The sequence below is a fragment of the Amphiprion ocellaris genome, chromosome 5 (assembly GCF_022539595.1).
Source record: "Amphiprion ocellaris isolate individual 3 ecotype Okinawa chromosome 5, ASM2253959v1, whole genome shotgun sequence".
Taxonomy (NCBI): domain Eukaryota; kingdom Metazoa; phylum Chordata; class Actinopteri; family Pomacentridae; genus Amphiprion; species Amphiprion ocellaris.
The window spans coordinates 25,391,599-25,419,117 of record NC_072770.1 but is presented as its reverse complement, the minus strand read 5'-3'; the positions used below and the strand labels follow the sequence as shown (position 1 = coordinate 25,419,117).

At 40.1% G+C, this 27,519-nt stretch overlaps 2 protein-coding genes across 2 annotated transcripts; both read left to right on the top strand.

The window, feature by feature from the left end:
* The first annotated feature begins 2,578 nt into the window (after nt 1-2,578).
* On the top strand, nt 2,579-11,006 carry pfkmb (phosphofructokinase, muscle b). The gene is made up of 22 exons (XM_023299284.3): nt 2,579-2,783; nt 4,273-4,346; nt 4,751-4,828; nt 5,084-5,273; nt 5,398-5,563; nt 5,654-5,698; nt 7,091-7,199; nt 7,312-7,407; nt 7,495-7,587; nt 7,719-7,844; nt 8,030-8,094; nt 8,189-8,252; nt 8,367-8,513; nt 8,604-8,674; nt 8,831-8,918; nt 9,048-9,200; nt 9,284-9,448; nt 9,543-9,604; nt 9,699-9,810; nt 9,910-10,009; nt 10,101-10,206; nt 10,761-11,006. Exons 1-22 carry the CDS (start codon nt 2,699-2,701, stop codon nt 10,900-10,902), a joined length of 2,337 nt encoding a protein of 778 aa, XP_023155052.1. The 5' UTR covers nt 2,579-2,698; the 3' UTR covers nt 10,903-11,006.
* A 1,098-nt stretch (nt 11,007-12,104) lies between these two features.
* On the top strand, nt 12,105-26,839 carry espl1 (extra spindle pole bodies like 1, separase). The gene is made up of 32 exons (XM_023299310.3): nt 12,105-12,271; nt 12,425-12,513; nt 12,787-13,089; nt 13,198-13,953; nt 14,053-14,154; nt 14,309-14,420; nt 14,558-14,685; nt 15,287-15,474; nt 15,590-15,832; nt 16,022-16,166; nt 16,476-16,635; nt 16,828-16,967; nt 17,448-17,582; nt 18,240-18,356; nt 18,506-18,677; nt 18,801-18,932; nt 19,027-19,183; nt 19,640-19,749; nt 20,095-21,200; nt 21,294-21,690; nt 22,054-22,179; nt 22,302-22,515; nt 22,680-22,885; nt 23,166-23,293; nt 24,109-24,231; nt 24,446-24,595; nt 24,726-24,893; nt 25,050-25,154; nt 25,271-25,386; nt 25,486-25,569; nt 25,824-25,988; nt 26,342-26,839. Exons 2-32 carry the CDS (start codon nt 12,433-12,435, stop codon nt 26,541-26,543), a joined length of 6,471 nt encoding a protein of 2,156 aa, XP_023155078.2. The 5' UTR covers nt 12,105-12,271; nt 12,425-12,432; the 3' UTR covers nt 26,544-26,839.
* The last annotated feature ends 680 nt before the right edge of the window (nt 26,840-27,519 follow it).

Here is a 27,519-nt window from a genome sequence, read left to right as displayed (position 1 = left end):
TTTGCTGGTTGTTCAATTATTACAGGTTCCTTAGCAGTGACTGAACAAGTAGGTTAATAGTCACAGAGACACACACACACCCAACCCACATCCAGTTGTAGTACTGTGCTGTGTCTAATTACTCATCTAATTTATAATTCAAGACATGAATAACTGACTATCAAGATATAATGTGTTTGCTGGTGGGAGAGAAGTCATTTAAAAAGACAAAGTAGTTGACAGTTTTGTCATAGGGGCCCTGGAGGTTAAATTTCCGTGTGTACAGCAATTACAAACAAGCAGAGACTGGTATTTGAATTATTGGCTTTGTGAGCGGGAGTCATCAATTTAGAATACCCGGTGGTCTTGTTGGTGCTATATTGAACTGGACATATCTGACTGGCTGTTCAGAGGAGATTTTTTTTCCAATAAACAAAAATGTATTCATGGGCTTTGTTTTATTAGCATTCATTCCTAAGCAGTCAACCTATCAACTGCAGCTCGTCGCAAAAGACAAGATAAGGCCGGTGGGAGTAAACTAACCTGCACAGTGCAGATACAGGATGTTACATGGTGATGACAAATGCTTGAAATAACACAGCAGGCAGAAAAATGCTGAAGAATAATGTTTGAGCAGCTTGCCTTTTGTAGAGAGGGTCTATCATGTGAGTTAGATCCCAACTTTCACTTTAGAGCGAGTTATTTAGTGTTGTTTTTATAATAACTACTGATATTTCTGTTGTAGAGTTCAGTCGCATACAGCTGAACGTGTGATTGCTGTCTGTTGGATCACAGCTTGAGTAACAATGGTATCATTCTCCCTCCTCAGGTGGTGATGACCTTCCAGCATCTGAATGTGAAAATAAAGCATCCTCCAGTTTTGATCCAGCAGGAGATGCTGGTAAGCCAGATTGCAATTATAGAACTGGAGTATCCCTAGTTTCTATATGTAGAGTGTTCCTAAAGTGGACTGTAGTGGAAGAAACTCAGCGGAAGTTCAGAGACCAGCTTTACCAAACCATATTCAAAAAGCATTTGTATTACACATTTACTGCTGTACAGATATTTGACAGGAAATTTTAATATCCAACAAAACAAACTCACAGTGGAAGTAATTAGAATTTTTCTTCCACACACAAAAACAGCCTAAATATTCAAAATAAAATAAATTGATCTCAATTAAGCGCACTTGAAAAAATACATATATTTCCTATTTTCTTCTTTTACTATGACACCCCTAAATTACAAGTCTGACAGCAGTTTTTCAGTGAAAAAAGGAGCATTACTGCTGTACGGCTGTGGGACCCCTGAGTTACTGAGATTCCCATCACAGACACCACCTGCATTTATGATCCGTGAATGGAAATCTGCAGTGAAATTCTTCAAATGCCTAAGGGAATAGCAAGACAAAATACCATTAGTAGGACAAGACCTGAGACAAAAACACTGTAATGGTACAGAATGAAAATGCAAATCTTTAGTTGTAAACTTATTGTAGTAGCTGTACTCTTTGATATTGTACCTAGACTTTCCAGTGATGTGCTGTACTAAAGTGTCGCCATTGTAATCAACACTAACTTTAACTTCTTCTGCAACTGTGAAATCTATATATATTTATTCTTCTACAAATATATGTATATATATATATATATATATATATATATACATACATACATATATGTGTGTGTGTGTGTGTGTGTGTGTGTGTGTGTGTGTGTGTGTGTGTGTGTGTGTGTGTGTATGTGTGTATATGATCCACAATTGAGAAATTACAAACTCTGTTAACTTTTAAAATGCATATACCACTATAAAACCTAAAGCGATTGAGGATAAGGCAAGTTACAGTTTTGTGTATCAAGAACATATGTTCAATGGCAGCAATGCAACAATGTATGATAATGTTTCAGAGCAGGAATGTAAAGTTATCAGTGTTATTCTTAACTGCCTAAATCAAATGTCTGCTCTAAAGAGTGCTTTATGAACTCTTGCACGAACATTTTTGGCTCAACTTAAACCATTAGTTTTTAAAATGAGCTGCTGTTCATTGTCGATCTTGTTTTTGGCTCCATGAAAGCGTCAGATTTTACTGTTTAAAATGTATTTTAAAAAACAAAACAAAAAACAGTACACTACTGTTCAAGAATTCAACTGTATTTTTATAGTGATTTATTACAGTATATGTTAGAAATGTAAAGTTGAGCAAACTGACAGATGAATTACAAACAAAAAATATCAATACATCGTGAGAAGTCAGATTCCAGACTTAAATCCAATCTACAACTTGCAGTGAAATTTGAAACTGATAAATAAATTAAAAAATAATTACATTTTAACCTAATCTAAAGATTAGATTAGATTACACATAATTGTGATATTTTACACTGATTTTATTCTGATTTATTAAAGAGCAGGGTTTTCTGATGAAAGATATGAAGGGTGGGGGTTGAATACTTTAAATAGACACTGTGCATGCTTGTGCATAGTGTGTGTGTGTGCGTGTGTGTGTGTGTGTGCGTGTGTGTCTAAATGTGTAAGCACAACTATGTGTGTCTCGGTGTCTGCCAAGCGGATAGTTAAGCCGTGCACTTTTGCAACTGCTATTAGTTTCCAAACAGGCGGGCTGAGGTAGAGGCTGCTTGTACTCCACACAGTACAACACAGTCTCAGGGATTTACTCATTCAAGGCCTCTTCCTCTCAGCCAGCTCCAGCTCCAGGACCATGGCACAACCGACCACCATTGATCCCACAAAGATGGGAGTGGGTCGGGCAATCGCCGTGCTGACCTCTGGAGGCGATGCCCAGGGTAAGTGGACAGTTTCCAGGGTGGTGTGGGAGTTTGCCGAGCTATGGAGTGCATAATTACAATTTGTTTACCTCAGCAGGTGGCTGAGAGGGTCTGGTGTGTGGAAAGTCATTATTTAGTGACTCAGCAGTGTTTAACGTCAAATAGAGAGACATTGAGATATAAAGTGAATCAGAAACCAATTAGTCCAGAGTTAAGCTCTTGATGCCTTTGGGATTGTCATTATTGGTCAAAGACAAGTAGACTTACATGCTGTGCGTATCTGATTAGATTTCACATTATTACGAACTTGAATCATTTGCTGGCTGTTATAAAATCTTGTAGAATTGTCTTTAGATAAAGCACCGGAAATGACACTGCCTTTTGAAAAGCAGAGACCCCAGTCACTTTATGGCCATGTTCAATCATGATTGCTGCTCCATTTTATATCAAATCTAACTACTCGTAAATTTTTTATTGATGATCATCTTTAATGATTTCTCTGCTCGAACAGTTATCTTAGCTATCTGCTCATAAAACTAACTCATGTAAAAGGACGGCATTAATTACTTCTCCCACCGTTACCAGAGACACAGAGTGAGACAGACAGTCCTCTGACCTTTAACTTGATGAGGAATATCTTCACTGTGACCTTTGAAGATGTGTCAGTGACCCCAAAAACCATGTAGTGTGAACATGTGAGGCAGTGAGCTGCCTCACATCTGCTGTTTTTCTGTCTGTATATGAACTCTGTAAGATATTAGGATATGTGTAAATGCAAAACTAGCAACCTTTTGCCTTTCTTCTTTTTCTTTTTGAAAATACATAATCCTCATCAGAGCGACCAAGAGTGTTTCTTCCTGCTTGTGAGGGTCTAGAACTGAATCTGCTATGGAGGCTAATTTTAGAGGCATGACCTTTCTGTCATGTGTATGTAAAGTGGTGCGGTAGAGCAAGACTGCAGTTTTACTCCTCCTTTCTCTCCTCAACTCCTTTAAATGTGAGCGGAGATGCTCTTGGCAAGTTAATCTATCCCCGTGTTGTCCTTTAGGTAACCTCTTAAAAGAGCAGGCAGGGGCCTAGTTTTCTTGCCAGCACCACATGTTTACTCCTATCACTGGCTGTTGAACTGTTGCCAACAATAAAACCAGGGTCAAATAACATAGTCAGTATTGTTGTATCAGTGTTTTTGTTGCACTCATTGCACCCATTTGTCATTTTGCAGCTGCAGATGCAAGTTAACGTAAAGTCTAAAAAAATTATGCTGCTTTCATTCCATGGATGACATATGCAACATCCATGCAGCTTATTGTCAAGCAAATAGTTAGCTTGGAAGGACCCTACATAAGACTAACAATGATGTACCCAAAAAAGTTTGTCATTTATAACTCTGTGTGATTTCATATAATGTACTATTGACAGAAATGAAAAAATAAAAGCAAGTTATCACAAGGTTCTCATATATTTTAAGGGGTTATTTTACACAGTCCTACACACGTTATTCCTACAGGTATGAACGCAGCTGTGAGGGCCACAGTTCGAGTGGGACTTTACACTGGAGCCAAAGTGTACTTTGTCCATGAGGTAAATACTTTCAATTTTCAGTCATTACATTTTAAAATTTCAAAACAAACACAAAAAGGTAAAAACTACGCTTCCAGAGTACCTGCTGATATCTTTAGTTTGCATTCAACTGTCTAACTAAGCCCAGATGTTATTCAGTTAACAATATTATAAACAGCAACAGCTAGGAATCTGCAGCCAGTGCATGGCTACTGCTTTTGCCTGAGAAAGGATCTAAGCGATTAATCAGTTAAACAAGATTTGCTGAATTTGTTAAATTGCATAGCATAATAAACAAAGCACTTGTTGGACTGAAATAGCTTCTCATGCCAAAACAAAAATATGTCAGTATGATTAAGCATGAGGCTTCTTTCCAGCAATGACCCCTTTTTGAGGAGGTGATATTGTGTTGCGTTTGTTGACAGGGTTACCAGGGTCTGGTGGATGGAGGGGACAACATCCGACCTGCCACTTGGGAGAGCGTATCAATGATGCTGCAGCTGGTGAGAATAAATACAAGGATGCAAATTCATGTTTATCTGTGTGTTTATCGTCTCTACTGTTTTTCACTTGGAGTAAACAGTTCATAAGCTTTTGTCTAATTTGCAGTGCTGTAGGTCAGGTGGTCGGTTAAATGCCACGGTTCATTAAAAAGCAAGACTTAATGAACATGACATTAGTGCTTAGGTTTCAGATAATCCTACCTCCCTTGTGATCCTTGTTTTGAACTGAAACCCCTCTTACTGGCCTGACACCAGGGTGGAACTGTAATTGGTAGCGCCCGCTGTCAGGATTTCCGCACCAAGGAGGGACGCGCCAAAGCTGCCTGTAACTTGGTCAAGCTGGGCATCACCAACCTGTGTGTGATTGGAGGTGACGGCAGTCTGACAGGTGCCAACCAGTTCAGAACAGAATGGAGCGAGCTGCTGGCAGGCCTGGTTAAATCTGGTGAGAGGCGTGACCCCACAGTTCATGGTTTCAAGTAACACAATACGCATGTGGGAAATTGCTATGAAACATGCAATTTACTGTAGTGGTATACCAGAGAGATGTTATTTTAATCTTTGCTCAGGTAAGATCACGGCAAATGAGGCCAAGAGTTCCTCCCACCTCAATATTGTTGGTATGGTGGGCTCCATTGACAATGACTTCTGTGGAACCGACATGACCATCGGTACTGACTCCGCCCTGCATCGCATCATCGAGATAGTGGACGCCATCACCACCACAGCGCAGAGGTATGTCTGTAGGCATTTGTATGCTTGAGAGATGGATAAAGAGGAAAATTAAGCATTGGAGCCTTGACCAAAAAATGTGTCATTCTGCAGCCACCAGAGGACCTTCATCCTGGAAGTAATGGGCAGGCACTGTGGGTGAGTACAGCTTGCCTGGGTGCTGAATGCGCATCAGTATGAATGAGGCTTCGTGGTCACAAAGCTGTATTTATAGAATGTATATGGAGTCTGAAAGTATGGTACGATAACCAAGTGGTTGCAAAATGGGATGAAAAATTAAGGGACTAGGTTTATAGAATTATTCAAAGAATGCATTTAGATAAACTGACTCCACACTCCCACCCTCACCCATCCCATCTCTAAGGCAGCCACCCTACAGAAATGGAAAAAATACCCATTTCAGTGGCTTGTGTCTTGTATGGAGAGCTTCACCTGTCAGCTCAGCTCCCATCATCATGATGGTCAGTGGAGGTTGCACCAATCCATCTGTCCATCTCATGCTCCATTTTCCTATCACTTGTGAACAAGATCCTAAAATAAATTAACACCTTAGCCTGGGGGCGCAACTCACCCCAAACTCAGAGGGAGAAGTCCATCAGTTTCTGGCAAAGAGTGCAGAAGGAAAGTTGGAGTGAAGTTGCTGCTCCTTTGCACCTTCCAGCACCTTTCTTTGGAGGTTCACCAGGAACATCCAACTGAAAGGAGAGCCCAGGGTGGACCCAAAACTTGTGGGAGGGATTAGATATCTCATCTGGCCTGGAAACACCGTGTGATCCCCCAGGAGTAACTGGAAAATATTGGTAGGGAGAGGGAAGTCAGGAATGCTCTACTTGGCATACTGTCACTATAATCTCATCCCAGATGAGTGAAAGAAAATGGATGGACATATTGACCCCACATTCACCTCTTAAAGATGCTATATGTAAATATTTTATTTTGAAAAATCAATCACTGCTAACCAGCTAGCCTCACCATCAGCTCAACCTGATTCATGATTTCCTAAATGCCGGCTGGCCAGCTAGTTCTCTGCTGTCAGGTAGATCTGTTGCGTGATGGAGGGTCACTCCAACCAGAATGTGCATCAGGTGGAGAATCAGTTCCTGTACCATCACTAGATGCAGTCCGAGATGGTGAAGTTGGAGTCCATCTATGGGATGAGGCTCAAAAATGGAGATGCAGCTGTGTACATTGAGCATCACCACAACAACAATCTGACCAGCCTGCATCTGCAACTGAATTTACAAAATACTTACATATAGTACCTTTTAAAAAATCTAATGCTTTTTTGACAAGTTTTTGATATTCATCTCTGACATGATATGTAAGTATGTGATATAATGCAGTTCGTTTGATAAATGTTCACTGTGTTCTCTGTTCAACTCAGGGGCTTTTCCATCGTCATTGCAATCAGTTTTATGACAAAAGTCAATTTCCATGTATGAAATATCTGCTCCAGTTACTTACAAAAAGTTAGCACCCAGTGTCAGTTTTGCAAACTCTACTTACTCCACTTTGACTTTTTGTCTACAGATACCTGGCTCTGGTTACAGCTCTGGCCTGTGGCGCTGACTGGGTGTTCATCCCAGAGATGCCCCCTGATGATGGATGGGAGGAGCATCTGTGCAGGAGACTAACAGATGTAATCTTTTTCTTCTGTATCATCACATTCATGACCAATTTGGCTGCCTCTGATTTTATAAGAATAGAGAGAAGCAAATGCTGATGATAAATCTGTACCCTGTCCTTCTTAGCAAAGAGGCCGTGGCTCCCGTTTGAATATTATCATTGTTGCAGAGGGAGCGATTGACCGCAAGGGTAACCCTATCACCTGCGATGATGTTAAACAAGTCAGTAATGGCAGCACTCTAATATACCAGCATGTACAGGTTCAAGTCATAATAAGCAGACTGCTCATAAACTCTCTGTCTGTTTAGCTGGTATCGAAGAAGCTCGGCTTTGACACTCGCACCACCATCTTGGGCCATGTACAGAGAGGAGGAACGCCCTCTGCGTTTGATAGAATCCTGGTAATACCTCAGTAAAACCATTTCATTTATTCATCTGTCAGTCTTATTTCTGTCTAAGAAGTATGTGGGAAAAAGAATATTTCATCTGTTTTTCTGAGTGCCCCTCCTGCTCTCTCATTGCTGTGATTCAGGCGAGTAGGATGGGTGTGGAGGCTGTTATGGCTCTACTGGAAGCTACACCCGACACTCCTGCTTGTGTGGTCAGCTTGTCTGGAAACATGGCTGTCAGGCTGCCTCTCATGGAGTGTGTGCAAGTGGTAAGTCAGTCCTGACCACACAAAGCAAATTCTACACTGCCACACTAGTTCTACAGTGCTTATAATCTTTTGTATGCAAATATAAAATCCTTGGGTGAACATGACATTAATGGTGGGAGATTTGTGTAGTATTATAATTATTTTCCCATTTTTATTTATTTTTCTCTCATCTTCTTCTATGCCAGACTAAAGACGTCACGGTAGCAATGGCTGAGGGTCGGTTTGAAGATGCAGTGAAGCTCAGGGGAAAGTAAGACATGCACCTCTGTGCTGTTTACTTGAAATTCTCATGTGTTGTGTTGACTTTCAGATGTCTGTACAATTTTGTTCATTTTCACCTACAGGAGCTTTGAAAACAACTGGAACACTTACAAAATGCTGGCTCATGTGCACATCCCAGATACAAAGGTCAGGAAATGCATTTCTACCTTCTTATCAAAAATCCTAGTCTCTTGGTCATTGAGTCTCTGTGGCAAACATTTGTATTGAAAACAAGTGTGTCTGTGAAATTGCCTTTACCAGAGTAATATCAACATCGCCATACTGAACGTTGGAGCTCCGTGTGCAGGAATGAATGCTGCGGTGCGTGCAACTGTCAGGACCGGCCTCCTCCAGGGCCACCACATGCTGGCAGTGCACGACGGCTTCGATGGTTTGGCTCATGGAATGGTATTTACACACACGTAATTAAATTCCAGGTTTACTATGACAGTGCAAAACCTATACATACTACAGAGCACATGTTTTGCCCCTGCACAGATTGAACCCATTAGTTGGTCTGGAGTGGCAGGATGGACTGGAAAGGGAGGCTCCAATCTTGGCACAAAGAGGTGATACATTTCAACAGACCGCTCTGTTTACCTATGCAATGACTGTATATGTTTTCAATGTATGTGTCTGTTGATTTGCGTGGACCCACATGGCTAAATTTAACAAATAACTGTGCAGATGTAATCTACTATATTGTGTCTTTTTCTGTTGTGAAGATCACTGCCACAAGAGTGGATGGAGGAGATCAGCCTGAACATCACTAAGTTCAACATTCATGCTGTTGTTATCATTGGAGGCTTTGAGGTGAGCAAGACTATAGAGCCTTTGATAATACCGCTGGTGGACTGTTTTATTCATCTTCCAACTACATGGCATTCATGTTGATGCTAGTGAAAGTCACTCATTGCACTTTCACTACTTTTCTTCTACCAGGCATTCAAAGGTGGTCTGCAGCTGGTCCAAGCTAGAGAGAAATATGAGGAGCTGTGTATTCCAATTGTTGTTGTCCCTGCTACTGTGTCCAACAATGTCCCTGGATCAGACTTCAGCATTGGCACTGACACTGCCCTCAACACCATCACCACGGTAAAGTTTTTTACTGAATACTCACAGAAACACAAGGCAATGAAGTTCTATTCACTACATTATTTTTCTGTCACATTTTGCAGACGTGTGACAGGATCAAGCAATCTGCTGCTGGCACGAAGAGAAGAGTGTTCATTGTTGAGACTATGGGAGGATACTGCGGTTACCTGGCAACCATGGCTGGGTTAGCATCTGGGGCCGATGCTGCCTACATTTATGAGGAGCACTTCAACATTCATGACCTCGAGGTCTGTCTCTTGTTTTATAAAAGATAGCAATGGTAGGCATCAATGAGGGACGGATGGATATTTTTAAAGTCAGTGGTCTAATTGTTTTTTGTAGGTGAATGTGGAACATCTGGTGGAGAAGATGAAGACCACAGTGAAGAGAGGACTCATTCTGAGGTTTGAGGGAACTGGCATTATTCCTATCAACATGATCGGCTTTATGCTGTGCACTGGGGCTCATATCTCATTTATTGTTCTACTTTTGCTTTAGAAATGAGAATTGCAATGCAAACTACACAACTGACTTCATCTTCAACCTGTACTCAGAGGAGGGCAAGGGTGTGTTTGACTGCAGAAAGAACGTACTTGGACATATGCAGCAGGTGTGCTACTTAGTGCAAATCTGTTTTTTGAGCACAGACTCAATAATTGCCACTCAATTTAATACCATAAATATGAGATGACCTGTTCTTTGCTTTTAGGGTGGAACCCCCAGTCCATTTGACAGGAATTTTGGGACAAAGATGGGAATCAAGTCTGTCCTTTGGCTAACTGACAAGCTGAAGGAATGCTACAGACACGGTGAGGACTTGGTGAGCGTTTTATCAACTTTTTACTGACCTCCTATACTCACTGTGTTAATGTATGTTCCTTTTTAACCTCAAACCTCCAGGTCGCATCTTCGCAAATTCTTCAGATTCTGCCTGTGTGTTGGGAATGAAGAAGAGATCTTTGGTTTTCCAGCCTCTGGCAGAACTTGCAGAACAGACTGACTTTGAGTAAGACTTAATTTCTATCATGTCTTACTTAACATGAAAAGACTCTTGGTAGATTCAATGGGCTGCTAGTGCTAGTGTTAGTTTTCTGCTGAATAATCAACACTCCCACTTTGCAAGTTGCTTTCAGTTAATGGTTTTTGTTTCCTAAACATGATAACCAAAGCCAAACCAGTTAGTATATTTATATATTTGTATACAGGCCATTGTATGAAAAATGAGGAAAGACGTGAATAAAATCCTTGGATGATAAAGCAAGTTTGCATTTATTGCTAGCTTTAAAACATGAGTAAATATTGTACACCAACTACCATCTCATGTTGGTCTGATTGTACTGGAAATGTGTCCATATGCAGTTATTTGTCACCATGTTAGCTAAATAGCTTAAGGTGAGTAAATCAAACATTTAGGGTCTTTCTGCCTCTAGTGGTCAAAATTATTTGTTACACTTTGAACTAAAAATGTCATATAAATCCCTTTGCTGCACAGGCCTTGAAATGTTAATGGTGTTGTTTTCGTTTCCCTTTTTTTTCATTGATAAATATTCCCCTTTGCAGGCACCGTATTCCAAAGATACAGTGGTGGTTAAGGCTGAGGCCCATCCTGAAAATCCTGGCCAAGTACAAGACCAACTTGGACACCTCCGAAAAGGCTGCAATGGAACATGTCATCAAGACCAGAGGCTTAGTCTCTAAGTAGTCTTTCTATGTAATTTTTCAGGACAGGATGTGAACTGACTGTCTTATTTTAAAGCACTTTGCAAACTCTGTGCAATATAAATAAAGCTTCTAATTAAAACAAAACACACATAGCAAGTCTCATTAAAAACTTTCAAATCACTTGTGAAAATTTGTTACAGTAAACATTTACACTCTGGTGGTGTTTTTTATGCCTTAGACTTACATCAATTCTCTGAGCCTCCATTCCCATTGCTGCTTTTAATTGTACAGCACTTAAAATTTTGGGTTTTGGTCATTGATGTGCACTTTATATATTAATTTAAAATCAAAATTAAGAGCTCTTGCGCACTCATTTCTAATTCCTTCTTTTCACAGTTCTCATCAGTACCTATATGTAGAATTATTAGGCTGTTTTAGCAGAATTGTTTAGCTAGGAAGAAACCTTAGATCCACATTTATATCCTTTCATGCACAAGCTGTGTAAATCATTGCAAGCAGATGTAAATCTAAATAATTAGAATGATTTCATTGCTTGAGATTTTTTAAAAATTTGATCAAAACAGCAATATAATTTAAGGTTTTGGGTTAACTAGATCACTGTCAAGGTGTTTTTTAAGGTATGTGTGATACTTTGAATATGTTCCAAACCACAGAGCTAGAATGTGACAGAGCTGCAAACTCAGAGGTGGTAGATAATAGAAAGCAGGCATGTATCTGCTAGGTAAAGTCATCCTACGTTACATCAGTCTTCTTGTTCTCTTCTTGCCCTTTGCCCTATTGTCTTATTTTTTTATGCTTTTACATCCTGTTCCTCATATATTTCTTATATGGAGCCTGATATTTATGAATACTAATGATTAAAACTACTTAGAAAACTTATTAAATAAATGAAATCAAGCTCATTTTAGAATCAATGTGGGTTTGAAGTGCAACTGTGCAATACTTACTGATTATTATGATGATTAAATACAAAAGAGGAAGCACAGTGGAAACTATGACTCCAAATCAAAAGCACAACATACTAGGTATTATTTTTAATATAAGCAGATAATAATACATTTACTCAGTGTTTCTGATAGGTAATTGTTTGTAGCCACGGTGTTATAAGATTAAATGCACATTAATGCATAGAATAGTTGGAGTGTTACTAAAACTACACTACCCAGAAGTCCATGTGTCTCCGACTGAAAGCGGATATGCTCTCTGATTGGTCAGCACACCTTTTAAACAGTGCGCGGTTGTGTCTTTCCCGTGTTTGGACATTGTGTCTTTTAACGTATACGTTTAGGATAAACTGCACAGCTGCTCAAACCAATGTTATAATGGACGACAAATCTTCTGTTTATGTGCCATAAAGAGAACTTTTTTCTTCAAACATCCACCCTCAGGTAAGTAGCAGTTAACGCTGTACTTCAGTCACTAACGTTAACGTTTAGCTCAACAGCGTCGTATCGCGCATAACGTTAACGACGGCTAAGCTAACCGACTTTATTAAAGTTCAAATTTAGCATAATTCACCTTAACTAATGTGTCTTCTACAGCTGCCAACATGAAGTGTTTGAAAGTGGAGGAATACATCAAGCGGACTGCTTCTGTGAAAGAGACGCGGCTTTTATATCAAGAACTACAGGTTAGCATAAACACATAGTTGCAGCACGATGAAATACTTCTACACCCAGTAACGTTACATGGTCATGTTGCACGATGAAATACTTCTACACCCAGTAACGTTACATGGTCATGTTGTTTTAGTACTCTGAGAAAACCTGATTAAAGCACTGCCTCCATATGGTGCCAACTCTGTTTACTGTGCAAGATATTAGATATATCAAATACAACAACACTACCGTTAGCTGCACATTAATTCTCTTGCGTTGGAAACCTTTTTAAATATGTTTTGCAGAATTATGTGAAGAATCAACCTGGGCTTCAGGGTCGCACGCTGTGTGACAGGGTTATCAGAGCCTGTAACCATCATCTCGGAGAAGGATCCCCTGACTTTGACCATGTCAGTCAGCTGGTAAAGCTGGTTGAGCTTTCCCTTCATGGCTATGATATTTGTGCAGCAGTTATTGCTCAAAGCAGTCCGCTGTACATGGAAAAGATCATTTTCCATATTGTCAAGAAGCTGAACTCCCTAGAAGTTTGCTCTCTTTGCAGCCATGTAGCTGGGTTGCTTTACAACAGACTTGCCACAGCACAACAGGTATGTATCGCTCTGTTCAGAAGGGCTGATATTGAGTCATTGCACAGTTTATCCAACATCCACAATGCAAAATTACTGTCACCCTAACAAGGTTTGTATGTTCTGTAGGGTGGAGAAGACTACTGTGTCCTTGTGAGGAACTGCTTCTCTGTCCTGTGGAGTGGACTATCTGTGGGCAAAGGCAAAAAAATTCTTAATCCACGGGACAAGCTCCACTGCCAAATGCAAGCGTTGAGCTTCCTCCTGTTATTGGATACAGAAAGTGCTATTCCTTCTTCCTCTAAAGTTCCCATATACACAGAAGATGCCATTACTACATTTAAGTGTAGCTGTGAAACGATGACAAAGGAGGATGCTTCCTTTCTTATTGAGGAAATGCACATACTTTTTAACAGATTTTTGACTGGTGGTCGCAGCAGTGAGGGAGATGGGTCCAAGCAGTGTGCAGATGCATCAAGTTTTTATTCACTTTCTGCAGTGGCGCTGATTGTAGTGAAGGTGCTTTGTACAACCAGTCACTACAGTCTGGCCTCTGCCTTCCTGGATGAAGTTGAGAGCAAGGTCTCTGACTGTGTTAACTGTCAGTGTACGGCGCTGGGGCTCGGCAAGTGGGGAATAAAAATTCATTCAACAGTAAAGGCTGGTGGAGAAAGTGGCCAGGCTTTCACAGAGTGTGCAAGAGCCTTAAGGTCTGTCTCAGCTGACCTGGGCGACAGAGAAGCTCATGCTGTTCTGGAAGGATGCAGTCTAGTGGTTTGGGCTGTCGAAAGTGGGCACAACAAGGGATTTAGTGGACCAGTGCTTCTGGCGTTGTTTTCGTTCCTTGAGGAACACCAAATCCGAATATTGAATGGACTAAAAAAGGTTGGTGTGGCTGCTGTCCACGAAAAAGAGCTTTTATTTGTCTGCTGGCTTGCTAAAAAGAAAAAAAATTTACTAATTATTAAATTTTTTTTCTCCCAGAAATCAGCACAACAGGCTGAGAGCAGCAGACTGCAGCAGGCCCTTTGCGTCAGCATTTACAAAGGCTTTGCTTTTGCTTATGAGAGTATGCTAGCATCGCAGGTGAGGATGCTTCTGTGACGTCCAGTTTCATGACGATGATAATGACAGAGTTGACAAAACAAATAATATGATGGATGAATAGTTACTACATGCTGCGATAGTTGTGATTGCTTGATTTTAGGTTTTAGTATTGATTGTGATTTGGTGCATTTAGCTGGAGGACAGTGGCATACTGGACAGAGTGCTGCTCTACTGCAAAGCTACAGCTGGACTGATGATGACAGAACTGCGCAAGTTGTCTAATGAAAACCTTCTTGTCAAAGCAGGTGATTACATTCTGTATTGGTAATGCTATTAGATCACATGATCATATGTCTCTGAAATGCTTTCTTTAAATTGCAGTGTAGTCACATCTAATATTTTATATTAACATTTTTCGTTTTGTTTTCCCTGTGCCTTCTAGTGATTACTGTGAGCAACTTGGCCTGTGGTTTATACAACCGTCGTCTCTATGACCAAGCCTTCACTCTTGTTGAGACCCTCTGCAGGGATCTATGCAAGAATTGTCCCGTCTCGCTCTCTATAGATAAGGTAAGCTCTAAGACTCCTTAGTTCAATTGTAGAAATGCATTGTTTTGTACTTTTCATAAAATGAAGGGGGAGGGAAATTTTGTTATAGCATTTGCTAAGATTTACATTTGGGGTTAAAACTGTTGTATTTTGTCGCTAAACATATGCAGATATATTATAATGTAATTATGTTTGACAGATATGGTGATATTGGTCACATTATTTAGTGGGATTTCTTTTCCACCCAAAAAATATTTTTTGTTTTGTTTTTTGCTGGGATCTGTACCAAACAAGCATGTTCTGTCATGTGTGGAGATTATGATTTATAGTCTGTAGTCTGAGGCATTGCTGTTGCATCACAGTACTTCATGTAAAATAGTATGTTATGACACATTTTACTTTATTTAAAAAACTGCAGCACCTGCACTTGTCCATATTGCAGTTTTGATAATATTTTTGATGAATTCTTCAGACCTACTACCTTGTACCACTTTGGAATTGATGTACGCTCCAATTGTAAACCCAAATTATTCTAAAGGGAAATTTTGTTATTTTTATTACTCATTTCTTCAGAACTATTGGATGATTTTTAGTTCATAATGTTTGTAATGTCCCTGACCAGTTAAGCCGACTCTTCATGCTGGCTGTGCAAACTTCACGGCGATCTGGACATTTTGAGCAAGCTTTGGACTGGGTGATCCTGTGGCTAAAGGCTCTGGGGGACAAGATCACGACTCACATGGCTGAACCTGTGTCTCTCTGGGTGAAAACAAAGACTGATGCAGCACATCAGGAGGACATAAGACTCAGGTAAAGACAAGTCCTAATAAAGTGGTTTCAGTTGTGTGCTTCATGTAGGAAGAGTATGCTATAGTGAAAATTAAACCTATAACTGTTTGTCTTGTGCTCTCATATCCTGGAACAGGACATTACGTGATGGCTTTGGTCCTGATGTACCTGATGAGAAAGTAATGCTTTGCCTTTTGGAAGAAGAGTTGCGTGCTTATAAGGAAGTTGCAGCAGACATGGCCCAGGAACGTTACAACACTCTGTGTGATTTGTTGGACATCTGCCATGAGGAGAGTTCCCATACCCAGCTACGTGCTATTTACCTCTGTGAAATGGCCCAAGTTGTGTGCTTCCAGGATTTCAGTGAGCAGACTGACTGGTAAGTTAAATTTGTATAATTTTCAATGAATTTTGGGCTGCAATAGACTCACATGCAGTGTTTTGGGTGCTTGAAAAACTTGTTACTGCCAGTTTGTACAAACAAAGAAGTTAGTCTGGGGCCTTGCTGATCCAACGTGGAGAGTAGCCCTTTGTCTCTGAGTTAATTGTGCTATTTGTGATTACACAGCACAGCAGTTGATTTCACCCATGAAGCTTTAAGGCTTCTTGAAGTAGAAACAGAGACTCCAGAGAATGCTGACAAACTGAAAGATGACAAAGCTCATGCGCTACTTTGGCTGTATATCTGCACTCTGGAGAAGAATCTTCAGGAGGTGAGCTCTGTTTGATCAATCAGGATGTCATGTGCATACTTTTGTGAACCACTTTTTATTAATACTATGTCAGTTGAAGTGAGTAATTGTTTAGAATTTCCTTTTCTGTCATAAAATGAGAATGTCTTAAATAGAAATTTCTAATGGCATGGCAATATTCTTAGTCTCAAAAATGTGCTTTTATAGAACTGCTTGAGGAGTTGATGTTAGAATGTCCAACGGTTAATTAGCTAGTATTTAAAATAAAGGCTTAGTCTAATACTTTTTAAATGTTGGGATTAATTAATGATGTTATGTCTTTTTGGTCAGGCAATTGAGAATGACAGAAAAAGAAGAGAACTGCGTAGGCAAACACCGTGTGTTGCCAGTCCCATAGGAGGCAATGATTTTGATTATGAAGACAAGCAGAAGGCACAGGCCAGTATTCTGGTCTATGAAAGACTGCATTTCAACCTGGCTGCAGAAAACAGTAGGGATTGTTTATTTATTTAATGATTATCATACTCTAGATTCCTATATGTTCTCCTGAATATAAATTATATCATAGACTGTTGATCTGCTTCAGAATGAATTGATTAGTGAAGATGATTGCTGTAATAGGCAATTATTTGTCACTTGTTGTCTTTGCAAGGGATGTAAACACATTTCTTTTCTTTTAAAGAGTTGTGTCAGCCTTTGGAGAGAGCTCTGGATGGATGGTCTGCTCTTTTTCAGCGTCGAGCCCTGCCTTCGGTTAGGAACCCCAAACAGACCTGTAGTTCCATAGCTTTGACTGCAGCTCTCTTCAGGCTCATGGGAAAGGTAATAACACAGAATGTGTGAAAACATTTTTACATGGTCTTGTGTGGTTGTTTTTTTTTTAATAGTTTCTCTCCTCAATTATAAATGGATTTTTAGCCTCCAAGAAGTAACCTCACATGAGTCATTAAGCATTGTTTTAATCATAGATTTGAATCTTGAAGAGCCTGTATGTATTATGCTTTGTGTTTTGTTCTTTCCTTTCCTTTGTTTTATATATTTTTTGTGCATGTAAAATCTCTGTAAGCTCAAAAAGCCCAAAAGCAAATGTCAACTTTTTTATTATTTTCTCACCTTAGGTGTGGTAATGGCAATCTAATAGCACTGATTTAAGAATGCTGTGCAAGAAATACTTTAATTTGAAGTTGCATTGTAACAGACAGTGTGTAAAAAGTATATTCTGGTATATTCCAGTGTTGTAATCTTCTGAACATTGGTATCTATCTGTGTATGCTTCAAGTCTCCTTATTCCTTTTTTTTTAGCCCCTGAAGGCTTTGGAAGCTTACCAACTTGTGATTGGACTTTCACGCCAACTTGCTGATGCTCAGGGTTGTGCCAGTGCTCTCTGTCAGTCAGCCAGGGTCCTTCTGGATATGGGCAGCCCTGAAGTGGCTCTGGTAATGCAATTTTATAATGATTATTCTCAACGCAAAGAGAGTGTATCTTTTTTCCACATCAATAAATGGATTGAGTTGGAACGGGTGGAGAAAAAGGTCAGGTGTGATAAAAGAGTATCGGCGAGAATGAAAGGAAAGGTGTACAAAACAGTGGTGAGACCAGAGATGTTGTATGGTTTAGAGACAGTGGCAATGAAGAAAAGACAGGAGGCAGAGCTGGAGGTAGCAGAGACTAAAATGCTGAGGTTTTCTTTGGGAATGACCAGGATGGATAGGATCAGGAATGAGTACATCAGAGGGACAGTGCATGTTAGACATTTTGGAGATAAAGCCAGAGAGGCCAGATTGAGATGGTTTGGACATGTACAGAGGAGGGATAGTGAATATATCGGTAGATGGATGCTGAGTTTTGAACTGCCAGGCAGGAGGCCTTGGAGGAAGACCAAAGAGGAGTTTTCTGGATGTAGTGAAAAAAGCTATGAAGTTAGTTGGTGTGAGAGAAGATGATGCAGAGGATTGGGTTAGACTGAAGCAGATTATTTGCTGTGGTGACTCCTGAAGGGAAAAGCCAAAAGAAAAAGAAATGGACAAGCTAATGTTTATTGAGCCATTTTTCTGACTGAGAAATGATTTTCTAAAGTAACTTGCTATTTTTAGGCCCAGTTGGAGCAAGCAGAAAAAGCTCTTGCCTCAGACACGACTGCCGACAGCAGACCTGCCCTCTCCATGCTGGCCGTCCTATTGAAAGCTCAGTACTACTACAGCACAGGACAGGTATGTAATGTGTCTGCTAGCAGCATTTCTCACATTGTCACACTAATGTTTTTTTTTTTTTTTTTTGCTTTATCATGTGATTAAAAAAATAAATAATTGATTACTTTTGTTCCGTAAAATTGCCCCTCTCCTGCTACGCCATATTTCAGGTGGATTGTGGAGTGCGTTATCTGTGTGAGGTGCTCAAAGAAGTGAATGATCAGAGACAATCAAAGTCCTGGTACTTTCTGCGTGCGCAAACCTTCCAGACCTGCAGCTCTTATCTGAGTTTAGACACCACTCAACTGCCACAAACCCAGCGAAACTGTATCACACAACATGGTTAGTAGAAGCATTTGCAGCCCTTTTATACAACCAGATGACTTTTTATTTTGTCACTGTGAGAATATAGAGCTAAGTATTTTCAGACACAACCAACTTTGGATCTGTGTTTTTATGCCTCAGGTATAAATACCCCGGATGCTGCTCTGAATGAGAGCTTGAAGCTTCTCTGCAGCCTGATTTACACTTTAGTGGGAGGGGGTCTATATGGGGCTGACAGCAGCAGCAGCTCAGATGTGCGCTTCATTGACCAAGGTATGTCCATTCTAATACAACAAGCATACTATTGGTCTTTATTTTTTGGCTTTTTGTCAATGTGGTTCACTCCCTCTCTCTGGTCTATGAGCAGGTGATAACCTGGTGTGCAAGTGGCAGCTGCTCTCAGAGGTGTTGAACAGCTCCATGAAGCTGGTAGCTGTGCGGAGCAGTTGTGGGGCCATCAATGCTGCTAGACATCAATGCCTAGAAGCCCTGAAACTTGCCATTAAGCTGCAAGCACTCAGCCAGTAAGTTGTTCACAGTAGTGAGTTAAAATACAATTAAAGAAGTGGAGACGATATATAATTGGATTTGTTTTTTTCACGTCAAATTTCAGTTGATTTGGTACAGGTAAGGTCATAAATCCTAATTTTATGAAGCCTATCACTCATTTTTATTTGACAGTGAGAGATGTGATGTTAGTTTATTTTATGGTGGTCTGGAGTTGTGTTATAAGCAAAAATGTTTCTAGTATTTTGCAGGATTGTTTTGTTTTGTAGCGTTCAGTTGTAAATATCTAACAATTAAAGCTGATAAAAATTTCACCAGATTCACATTTTTTGGTTTAATACTGAACACAGTATAATATACTATACATATGTATATATTACATCACACAAGATAAATCTTTCTGATCATGTTGCAAACTCTGGTTAATGTTGTGATGAAATTCAGTCTTTTGTTTTCTTTTGTCTGTGTTTTAGATGTGCCGAGCTGCTTGTGATGAAAGCTGAGTTGGAGTTAATGCAGGGGGAGAGAGAAGAAAGTAAAACTGATTTAGACAAAGTCAGAAACCTTCTGGAGCTCTGCACAGGTCTGTTAATGCACAACAATACTATTTCAAATAGGGCTGGGTGGTAATTTTCATATTTACTGACTTTCTGTCAGGTCATATTATGACAGTTGAGTTATTGCTTTTCATGTTAGTGATCCCAAGTAATTACTACTCAAAAACAATGAAAATTAGTTACTGAATATGTGTTTTCTAAGCATTAGGAGTTTGGCTAATGTAATGCTTAAGAGTAGAATATATTTCAGTGCAATGACTGTTCATTTCATCTGCTTTGGTTTCAGGAAAATATTTTTTTTCTGTCATTTTTCTAGTGTCCCCTTCTGTGGGCAACAAAATAAGCTTCTTTTTTCTTTCGTTTTCCCAAAGATTTTTCTGATCAGGTGAAGAGAACAGACGTGAAAATCAAACCCAGAAAAGGTCGTCCTGTGCAGAAACCTCAGTCTCCCCTTCCGACCATGGAGGATGATCTACAGGACATCCTAAGCACCAGGTGGATTGCCAAAGAACCTGTAGTGAAGGATCAGTCCAGCTCCCCTCCTCTGAAAGCACAGCCTCGCCGCTGGCTCTCCTGCCTTGCACATGAACCTGACTGTCTGTGCCCCTGCTGCTCTGAACCGTGTCTGGGTCGTGCCACTGCTCGCTGGGCAGCTACACAGGCTGATGTGGTTCTTCAGCTGGATCCCAACGAAGCCAATGTCAGCTTGAAACTTCAGAGGGCAACATTATCCCGCTGTAAGAATCTTACCAGCAAACTTCGGGCAAAATTGACTGAACTCTTCCCTGCTAAAGGCAACTCAAGATCCTCCCTGATGCAGGATGTGGTGGGCCGTGTTTATCTATGTATGGCCCTGTCTGGGCTGGAACCAAGGCTGAACAAGGCCTGTGGTGTATGGAAAATCCTAGAAGCTGGGTTAGCATTTGTGGACTCAACACCCTCACCTGTGCTAACACCTGTGAGAGCAGGCCTGATGGCAACCAAAGCCATTGCATCATTGATGCTCTTGGCTGCCAAAAAGGGCTGCACCCCAGAGGAGCTCTTCTCAGATGCTTGGACATGGAATTTACCAAAAGAGGATAAAGAGCTGAGATCACTTGCTTCCTCATCCACACTTAAGAAGGCTAAAGATGTCATTAAAAACCCAGATATTTCTGACAAAAAAAAGGAGGCAAAGAAGGTCAAGATTCAAAGGACAAGTGCCTCAACCAAAGGAAAAAGTTTAGTTCCCATGACACCGGTAATGCCAAAGTCTAGGTCCTCTGTGAGGATGCTTGACTCTTTTGACTTCAACACAGTGGTACCTACTTTAGCTTGCACTCCTGTTCCAAACACAAAAGGCCCAACCTCAGTGCAGAAAGCACCAAAGACTGCCTCTAAGCTACAGTTTCATGTGTATGAAGAGTTGTCGCCCGTTCAAGACAAACCCCAACGTGTGCCCGCTGCCCCCAGACGCACAAAGAAATCACGTTTTAAGGTAGGCATCCAATCTCAGAGGTATATTTTGTTGATGTTACAAAAATATAGTTTGTAATTTGATGAAATTGTCTTCTTTAATATTTGAATACAGGTGGAATTTAGTGATGAAAGTGACTCAGAAGCCAGCACCCAAGCAGAATCTAAAGAAAAAGCAGATGTCCTTAAAAAGCGAACAACTGCTAGAAGAGCTGGTCAGAACGCTAAAAATGCCCCAGATCCACCTGCAGAGAAGGTCCAACCCAAGAGGCAGGTAAAGGGGAAAAAGAGCACTGCAGTGCATCGTTCTACCTCTTCTGAAGATGAGACTTCGGTCTCAACAAGAAGAGGTAGAACCAGAAGGCAGCTGTCCCAGGCAGACACAGACTCAATGGAGGAGCCAGACAAAATGAGGAGCATTGAGGAGGAAACTAATGAAGTCCTGGACATAAGCATTGAGCAACTCAGGACTTCAGACATTGAGGCTGACGACAATGCGGCTTCAAGTAAAGGTAACAGTATGTGTTTTGTGCACACATTGGAAAAGAAACCGGCATGCCAGGCATTCACACAATAATAGTGTCTCTAAAGCATAAAATTATAAGTTTAGTTTTTAATCAGTCATGCCTTACTTGATACAGAGGCAATACAGGTGGTCATAGTACATCTGAAACATCGGGTTTGTTCCCAGCTCATTATTAGGATTTTCAAACTCAGCATAGTACTTGGTTTCAGTCTCAGAACATCAACAATAGGCTTGAAAAAAATGTTTGGGTTGAGAGGTGCTATATGTGTAAGATTTCCAGGTAATTTCAATACAAATAGCAATCCTAGTCTTCACGGTATCTAAAAACATGTCTTGTTTCTCTATATAGACGTAGATTTTGAGGTATTGCGGAGGGATATGTGTTTGGAAAAAGGCGAATTGTCTGAATTGAGGCACAGAGGTCATCTAAGAGAAGGCCCGCAAACCCACCTCACTCATTCAGACATCAGGACAGGTGAGTCTAACTCGCATTCGGGTAATATGTGCTAAATCCAATATGGCAGAGAAGAGCCACAGAAAATGTGAAGCGCTGTATCTAGTTTCCTGTATACATTTTATTTATTTATTTTTCCCCAGAAAATCTCTCATTGGAGGATGTTCAATCATTGCTCCGCTCAGCCTGGCTGTCTCTTCAGCACTTCCCCTCTCCCACTATCTATCCCAACCTCTGTACTCTTCTGGCCTTGACCATGGGACAGCAAGACCCCAATACTACAGCAATGCTGCATGCCCAGTCCTTGGGCGTCACTGTTCGCCATCGTACAATCAGGCATTTAGCCAGGTGTCTCAAGTAAGCACGTGTAAAATGCATAGTGTCACTTTACCTACACAACTTGTCCATGCCAAGCTGTGTCAACAACTCGCATCTCAAATCCATAATATTCTGTATTTAAATTATCACAAGTTGTGTTTTAAATGATTGAAAACTGTCTTTTCTTTGTGTGGTTTTGATAGAAAGCAGAAAAAAGTTTCCAGTGAGCTGACAGACAGGATGGATGCTCTGAGTCTGAATGAGCTCAGTGGGTCTGTGTCAAATACTTCTACTGAACGGAGGCTGTCTCAGATGGAGAACATCTTCTCTTTCCCTACTGTCGACTCCTTGAAGTTCCCTCAGAACCACTGTCAGGACTTTATCCAGCAAATTCAACACATTCCTCCAGGTAGGAAAATAAATCGTGTGTTGATCTTAGCAGTAAAATGCCAGTGTTTTCTTTAATGAGAGCCTGAATCTGGTAATGTAGTTTCATTACAAATAAGAATTATTTGTTTGTCCTGTGTGCCATTCCTCTTGCTGCTGTGACTATGCTAAAAGGTGGCTGATTTAGGAAGTATTTTTGGTAGAATGTTGGATCCTCGAGCTAAGCAAAAGCAGAACCTGATTTGCATTATACTTGCATAACATGTCCTTACTCTCTCTGTGTCTCAATCTTTTCCTTACAGGGGTGACGGTGTGTTTGATGTCTGTGCTTGGAGTAAAACCAAAGGAAATGGGCAACAGTATTATACTGTCACGTCTTGAAAAGGGCTCTGCTCCTGTCACTGTTCACATCAACACATCTAAACAGCGGGTGAATGTGGTCATTTGCATAATTTTCAGATGGATGGTTAGATATTAGCTGCAAACTGAAACTAGATAACTGTGTAAATGGTTGCAGCTTTAGCAATGTAATCACTTAAAAATCTTGCCATGCTAACCGTTTTCCATCCTTTACCACCAGTAATAAGTAGCTTAGCTGAGTGAGAAAATCTGCCCTGCAGCAGTACTTCAACCTAATCAAATGAAAACAATCTAGCAAGTAATATAAGCTCATCATGGCACGATTCCTCCATTTAAGCGAGTAAACATTTTCTTTGCCTCACTGACTGTTCATACATCAGTCCTTGCAGTCAGCAGTGACAAAACCAGAACTACATTTGTGAACAAAAGTTTACAGACACTTGTAAAGACCATGTATATTATGGCAGTCTTGAGTTTCCAATGAGTCATGTCACTCTTTGCCATTGTATTGATTAGTTAAATTGCTGTATGTATATTATTGACCAGTGGGTTTTGTCCTATTTCCAGAAGACCGATAATAACTCTATGAAAGAACCAAAATGCATGATTGTTTTTCGTGGAAAAAGACATGGGTTTCAGTGATTCCATCATAGCAAATTAATTGTAATAGGAGTCATTGAAAACTCCAGACTGGAGTGATATGCATGATCTTTACAAGTTTATGTAAATGTTTGTTCACAACTGTATTTCCTAAAATATTGTATGTTAGTAGGAGCTTTTAAGTCCTATAAGGTGAAGACAGACATTTGTGAAGTTGTTATTTCATTTAGGTTTTAATATCACAATCTGAGATGAAGACTTTTTTGTTGTCTCTGTTTTATGCAGCGCCCTATTAGTTGGATGGTGGAGGAGATTGATAGCATTCTGGTGGAACAGCAGGTTGTGAGCAACGAGTCTGTAAAAGCCATATGGTGGGGCAGTCGCAAGACTCTTGACTGCCGAGTGGAGGTGGGTGATAAAAGAATGTCTTTGCTGGGGCTTAGTAATGATTGATTATTTACTTACTTTCATTTCAAGATATACACTGAGAAATTTGAAAGAGCGTAAAGGAAGAAAAATTTAATTTTCAGATGTGTTAATGCTGTTTAGTTTTTCCAAGTTCTGACAATGAAATGTTACTGAAAAATTGGCAAGTCAGAACTCACTGTCGTCCTTCCTACAGCAACTGTTGAAGGAGATGGAGGGATTGCTTGGATGGTGGAGGAGCTTGCTTCTCCCCCTGTCATTGGACTCTGAGCTCTCTAAACAGTCCCATCAACTTTGCAAGGCCTTATCGGCAAGGGGAGTGACAGTTAGCGAGGAGATGTTGAAGGTGTGGTTTTTTTAAAAAAAAATTTTATTTGTCGTTTTCCTTTAGCATTAATGTGCTGCTTCGTTTTGGTCTGAAAAGCACCTGGATAAAGCCGAACAACAACCAGTAACGCTTCTAACTTGTGTTATAGGCTGTGCTTTCTGCATCTCCTGTGCTCTCTGAAGAAGATCTTAAAATATTTGCACATGGAGTTTCTCCGCAGTGGAATACTGAATGTGATCAGCTTCTCCATGGTGCCGTTTCCCAGCTCTCAAAGAGAGATGAGCCCAAAGGCCACATGGTTCTAATCCTGGACAAGGTTGGTTTCATGATCTATATGAAATACTGAATTCTGCTGTAGATGGATCAGTACAATGATAGCCATGTGTGTCACAAAGACAAGCATTACTACAATATGTAATTTGAGAGGACAGAGAATATTTGATACTTATTAGCTGTTGTCTTGTGTTTGCAGTACCTTCAGAAGCTACCGTGGGAGAGCACCTCCTTTCTGAAGTCTCGCTCTGTAAGCAGGATGCCTTCTCTGCACTCCCTGCTAGGACTGTGCTTACAAAAAGAGGTACGTGTAAGCTCCGTAAATGCAACATTATAGTCTGTAATACTGATGTAATTTACTTTGTGACGGGTTCAATAGTTGATATGGATATAGTTTATTTTTTTAATCTACCCTTTTAGATTGACTCTCAGTCCATCCTGAGGCTTGGGGTGGATGCAAAGAAGGTGTTCTATGTGCTGGACCCTGATGCCAATTTAGAATACACTCAGGATCAATTCAGGGAATGGTTTACCAGGTGAGACAAAAACTCAACTTGTATGACAATAGTAAGTTTGTGTGTGTATGCCACTGGTTCATTTCTGTCCCGTTTACTAAATAACCATTCCCCTCAAAGTGAACTGGACTGGGAAGGTGTGTATGGAGTTGCTCCTGACTTGAGTCAACTCGAAGAAGCTGTTGCGACCAAGGATCTATACATGTGAGTTTAAAGTGATCTTAAGCAATCTACAAGGGAAAAGGAACAATAGTTAGAGATTCCAAGAATGTTAGATAAAAAACTACATTATTCAGAAAATATTCAAAACCCTTTACCTTTTGCACATTTACTGCATTGCAGATTTCATTGTTAAATGGATGTTATTTCTACACAAAGTCAAGCTCTTACCAGTTTCAATTACTTTTCCTACATTAATGCTTTGAGTTTCACTTGCTACTTCTTTGTCTGTGCTTTAGTTACTTGGGTCATGGAGCCGGTTCAAGGTTCCTAGACAGCCATGCGGCCCTCCAACGGCAAATGAGAGCAGCCTGTCTGTTGTTTGGTTGCAGCAGTGCTGCTCTGGCAGTACGAGGGGATCAGGAGGGACAAGGCATCATTCTTGACTACCTCATTGCAGGCTGGTGAGTTATCGGTTTTTATAGAGTCATCCTCATATACCTGAATGAAGATTATTTAATATAATTTTTAATACATGTCTTTAGTGTAAAATAAAGACGTGGGTTTTCTGTTTTGACTTTGCAGGGCTTCAAAAATTGCAAACTATTGCCCTTTTATTTCGACATTTTAAAGTTATACTTGGCCTGTTACATCAGCAACTTTATGAATCTTGCTTACCACAAATTAACTTCTCAATATAAGGAATATTGGTGGATTTTAGGGGTATTGTGTGAAATAATCATGTTACTAAATGCTCCAGAGGTTTCCTGTGATGTCTGTGTCAAGTACCTTGATTTTCTTTTATTTATTATTTTAGTCCCTTTATTTTGGGAAACCTGTGGAATGTGACGGATCGGGATATTGATCGCTTCACCAAAGCCTTGCTTGAGCCCTGGTTTTCTGCTGAATCTGGAGCGTCCCTCCTGGATTACATCGGTCCAGCACGTCAGGCCCCACAGCTGAAACACTTGATAGGAGCTGCTCCAGTGGTCTACGGCTTACCAGTCCACCTGCAGTAGGACACAAAGGCTGAAACTCTTAGAAAAATCAGGATGTAAACATTCTATGCAGTATTCAGATTTTACTGTTTCAGCACACAGGGTTGTAATTTGAAGTTAAACCCTTGTTTTCCTCATTGTTTTTATTTTCAAGCTTAACGTACTTCTTTATCTTTATTTAAACCAATGCTTAAATATTGAATCAATGTTTTTTACACTGTTGATGATTTTAAACACCCTGTAATTTGTTATAGTGTTTAAATGACTTTTTAATCCGTTGAACGATCAACAATTTTGAATTAAAGTATTTTCACATCTATGTTTGTGCTGTGGAAATGACTTTGTAATTAATCACAATTATACTTGAAAGTAGAGCTCGAAACATGAAATTTCTTTATCTTATGGGAGCCAGAAACATGTTATGAAATTAAACAAGTTACTGTTTGGAAAAAGGTCATTTTACTTCAGACACAAGTTGGATTAAAATTGTGAAGGTTGGAGGAGTTAAGCAAAGCAAAGTAAAATGCTGCACCTGCAGGATTTAAGGGATAATAACATTTAATTTTCCCACATTTGCTAACCTGTGTAAAACAACAGAATTCCCTTGGCATTGCACAGTGTACAATGAAGTCATGTCAGTGCATTTATGCAATCAAAGTTTTTTTCAAAGTAGAATAAGGAATGTACACATACAAACATTTTATAGAATAGTAATATGTAGAAGTGTAATCTATGAAAACTGATACTTTATTGTTAAAAGGCTAGATTATTTGGTGTATTAGGAACTACAAATATTGTAGTGTCACTGATGTTGCACTTCTGGATATTGCACAGTGCTAAACACACAAAAATGTAAAGGCTTGAAGTAGTGCAGAAAGTACATAATGCAGTTGTACACTCTCCAAAGTATCAGAACAGTGTAGCCAATTCTTTAATTTTGCTGTAGACTGAAAACATTTGGTTTTGACATCCAACGATGAACATGAGACAAGACTTG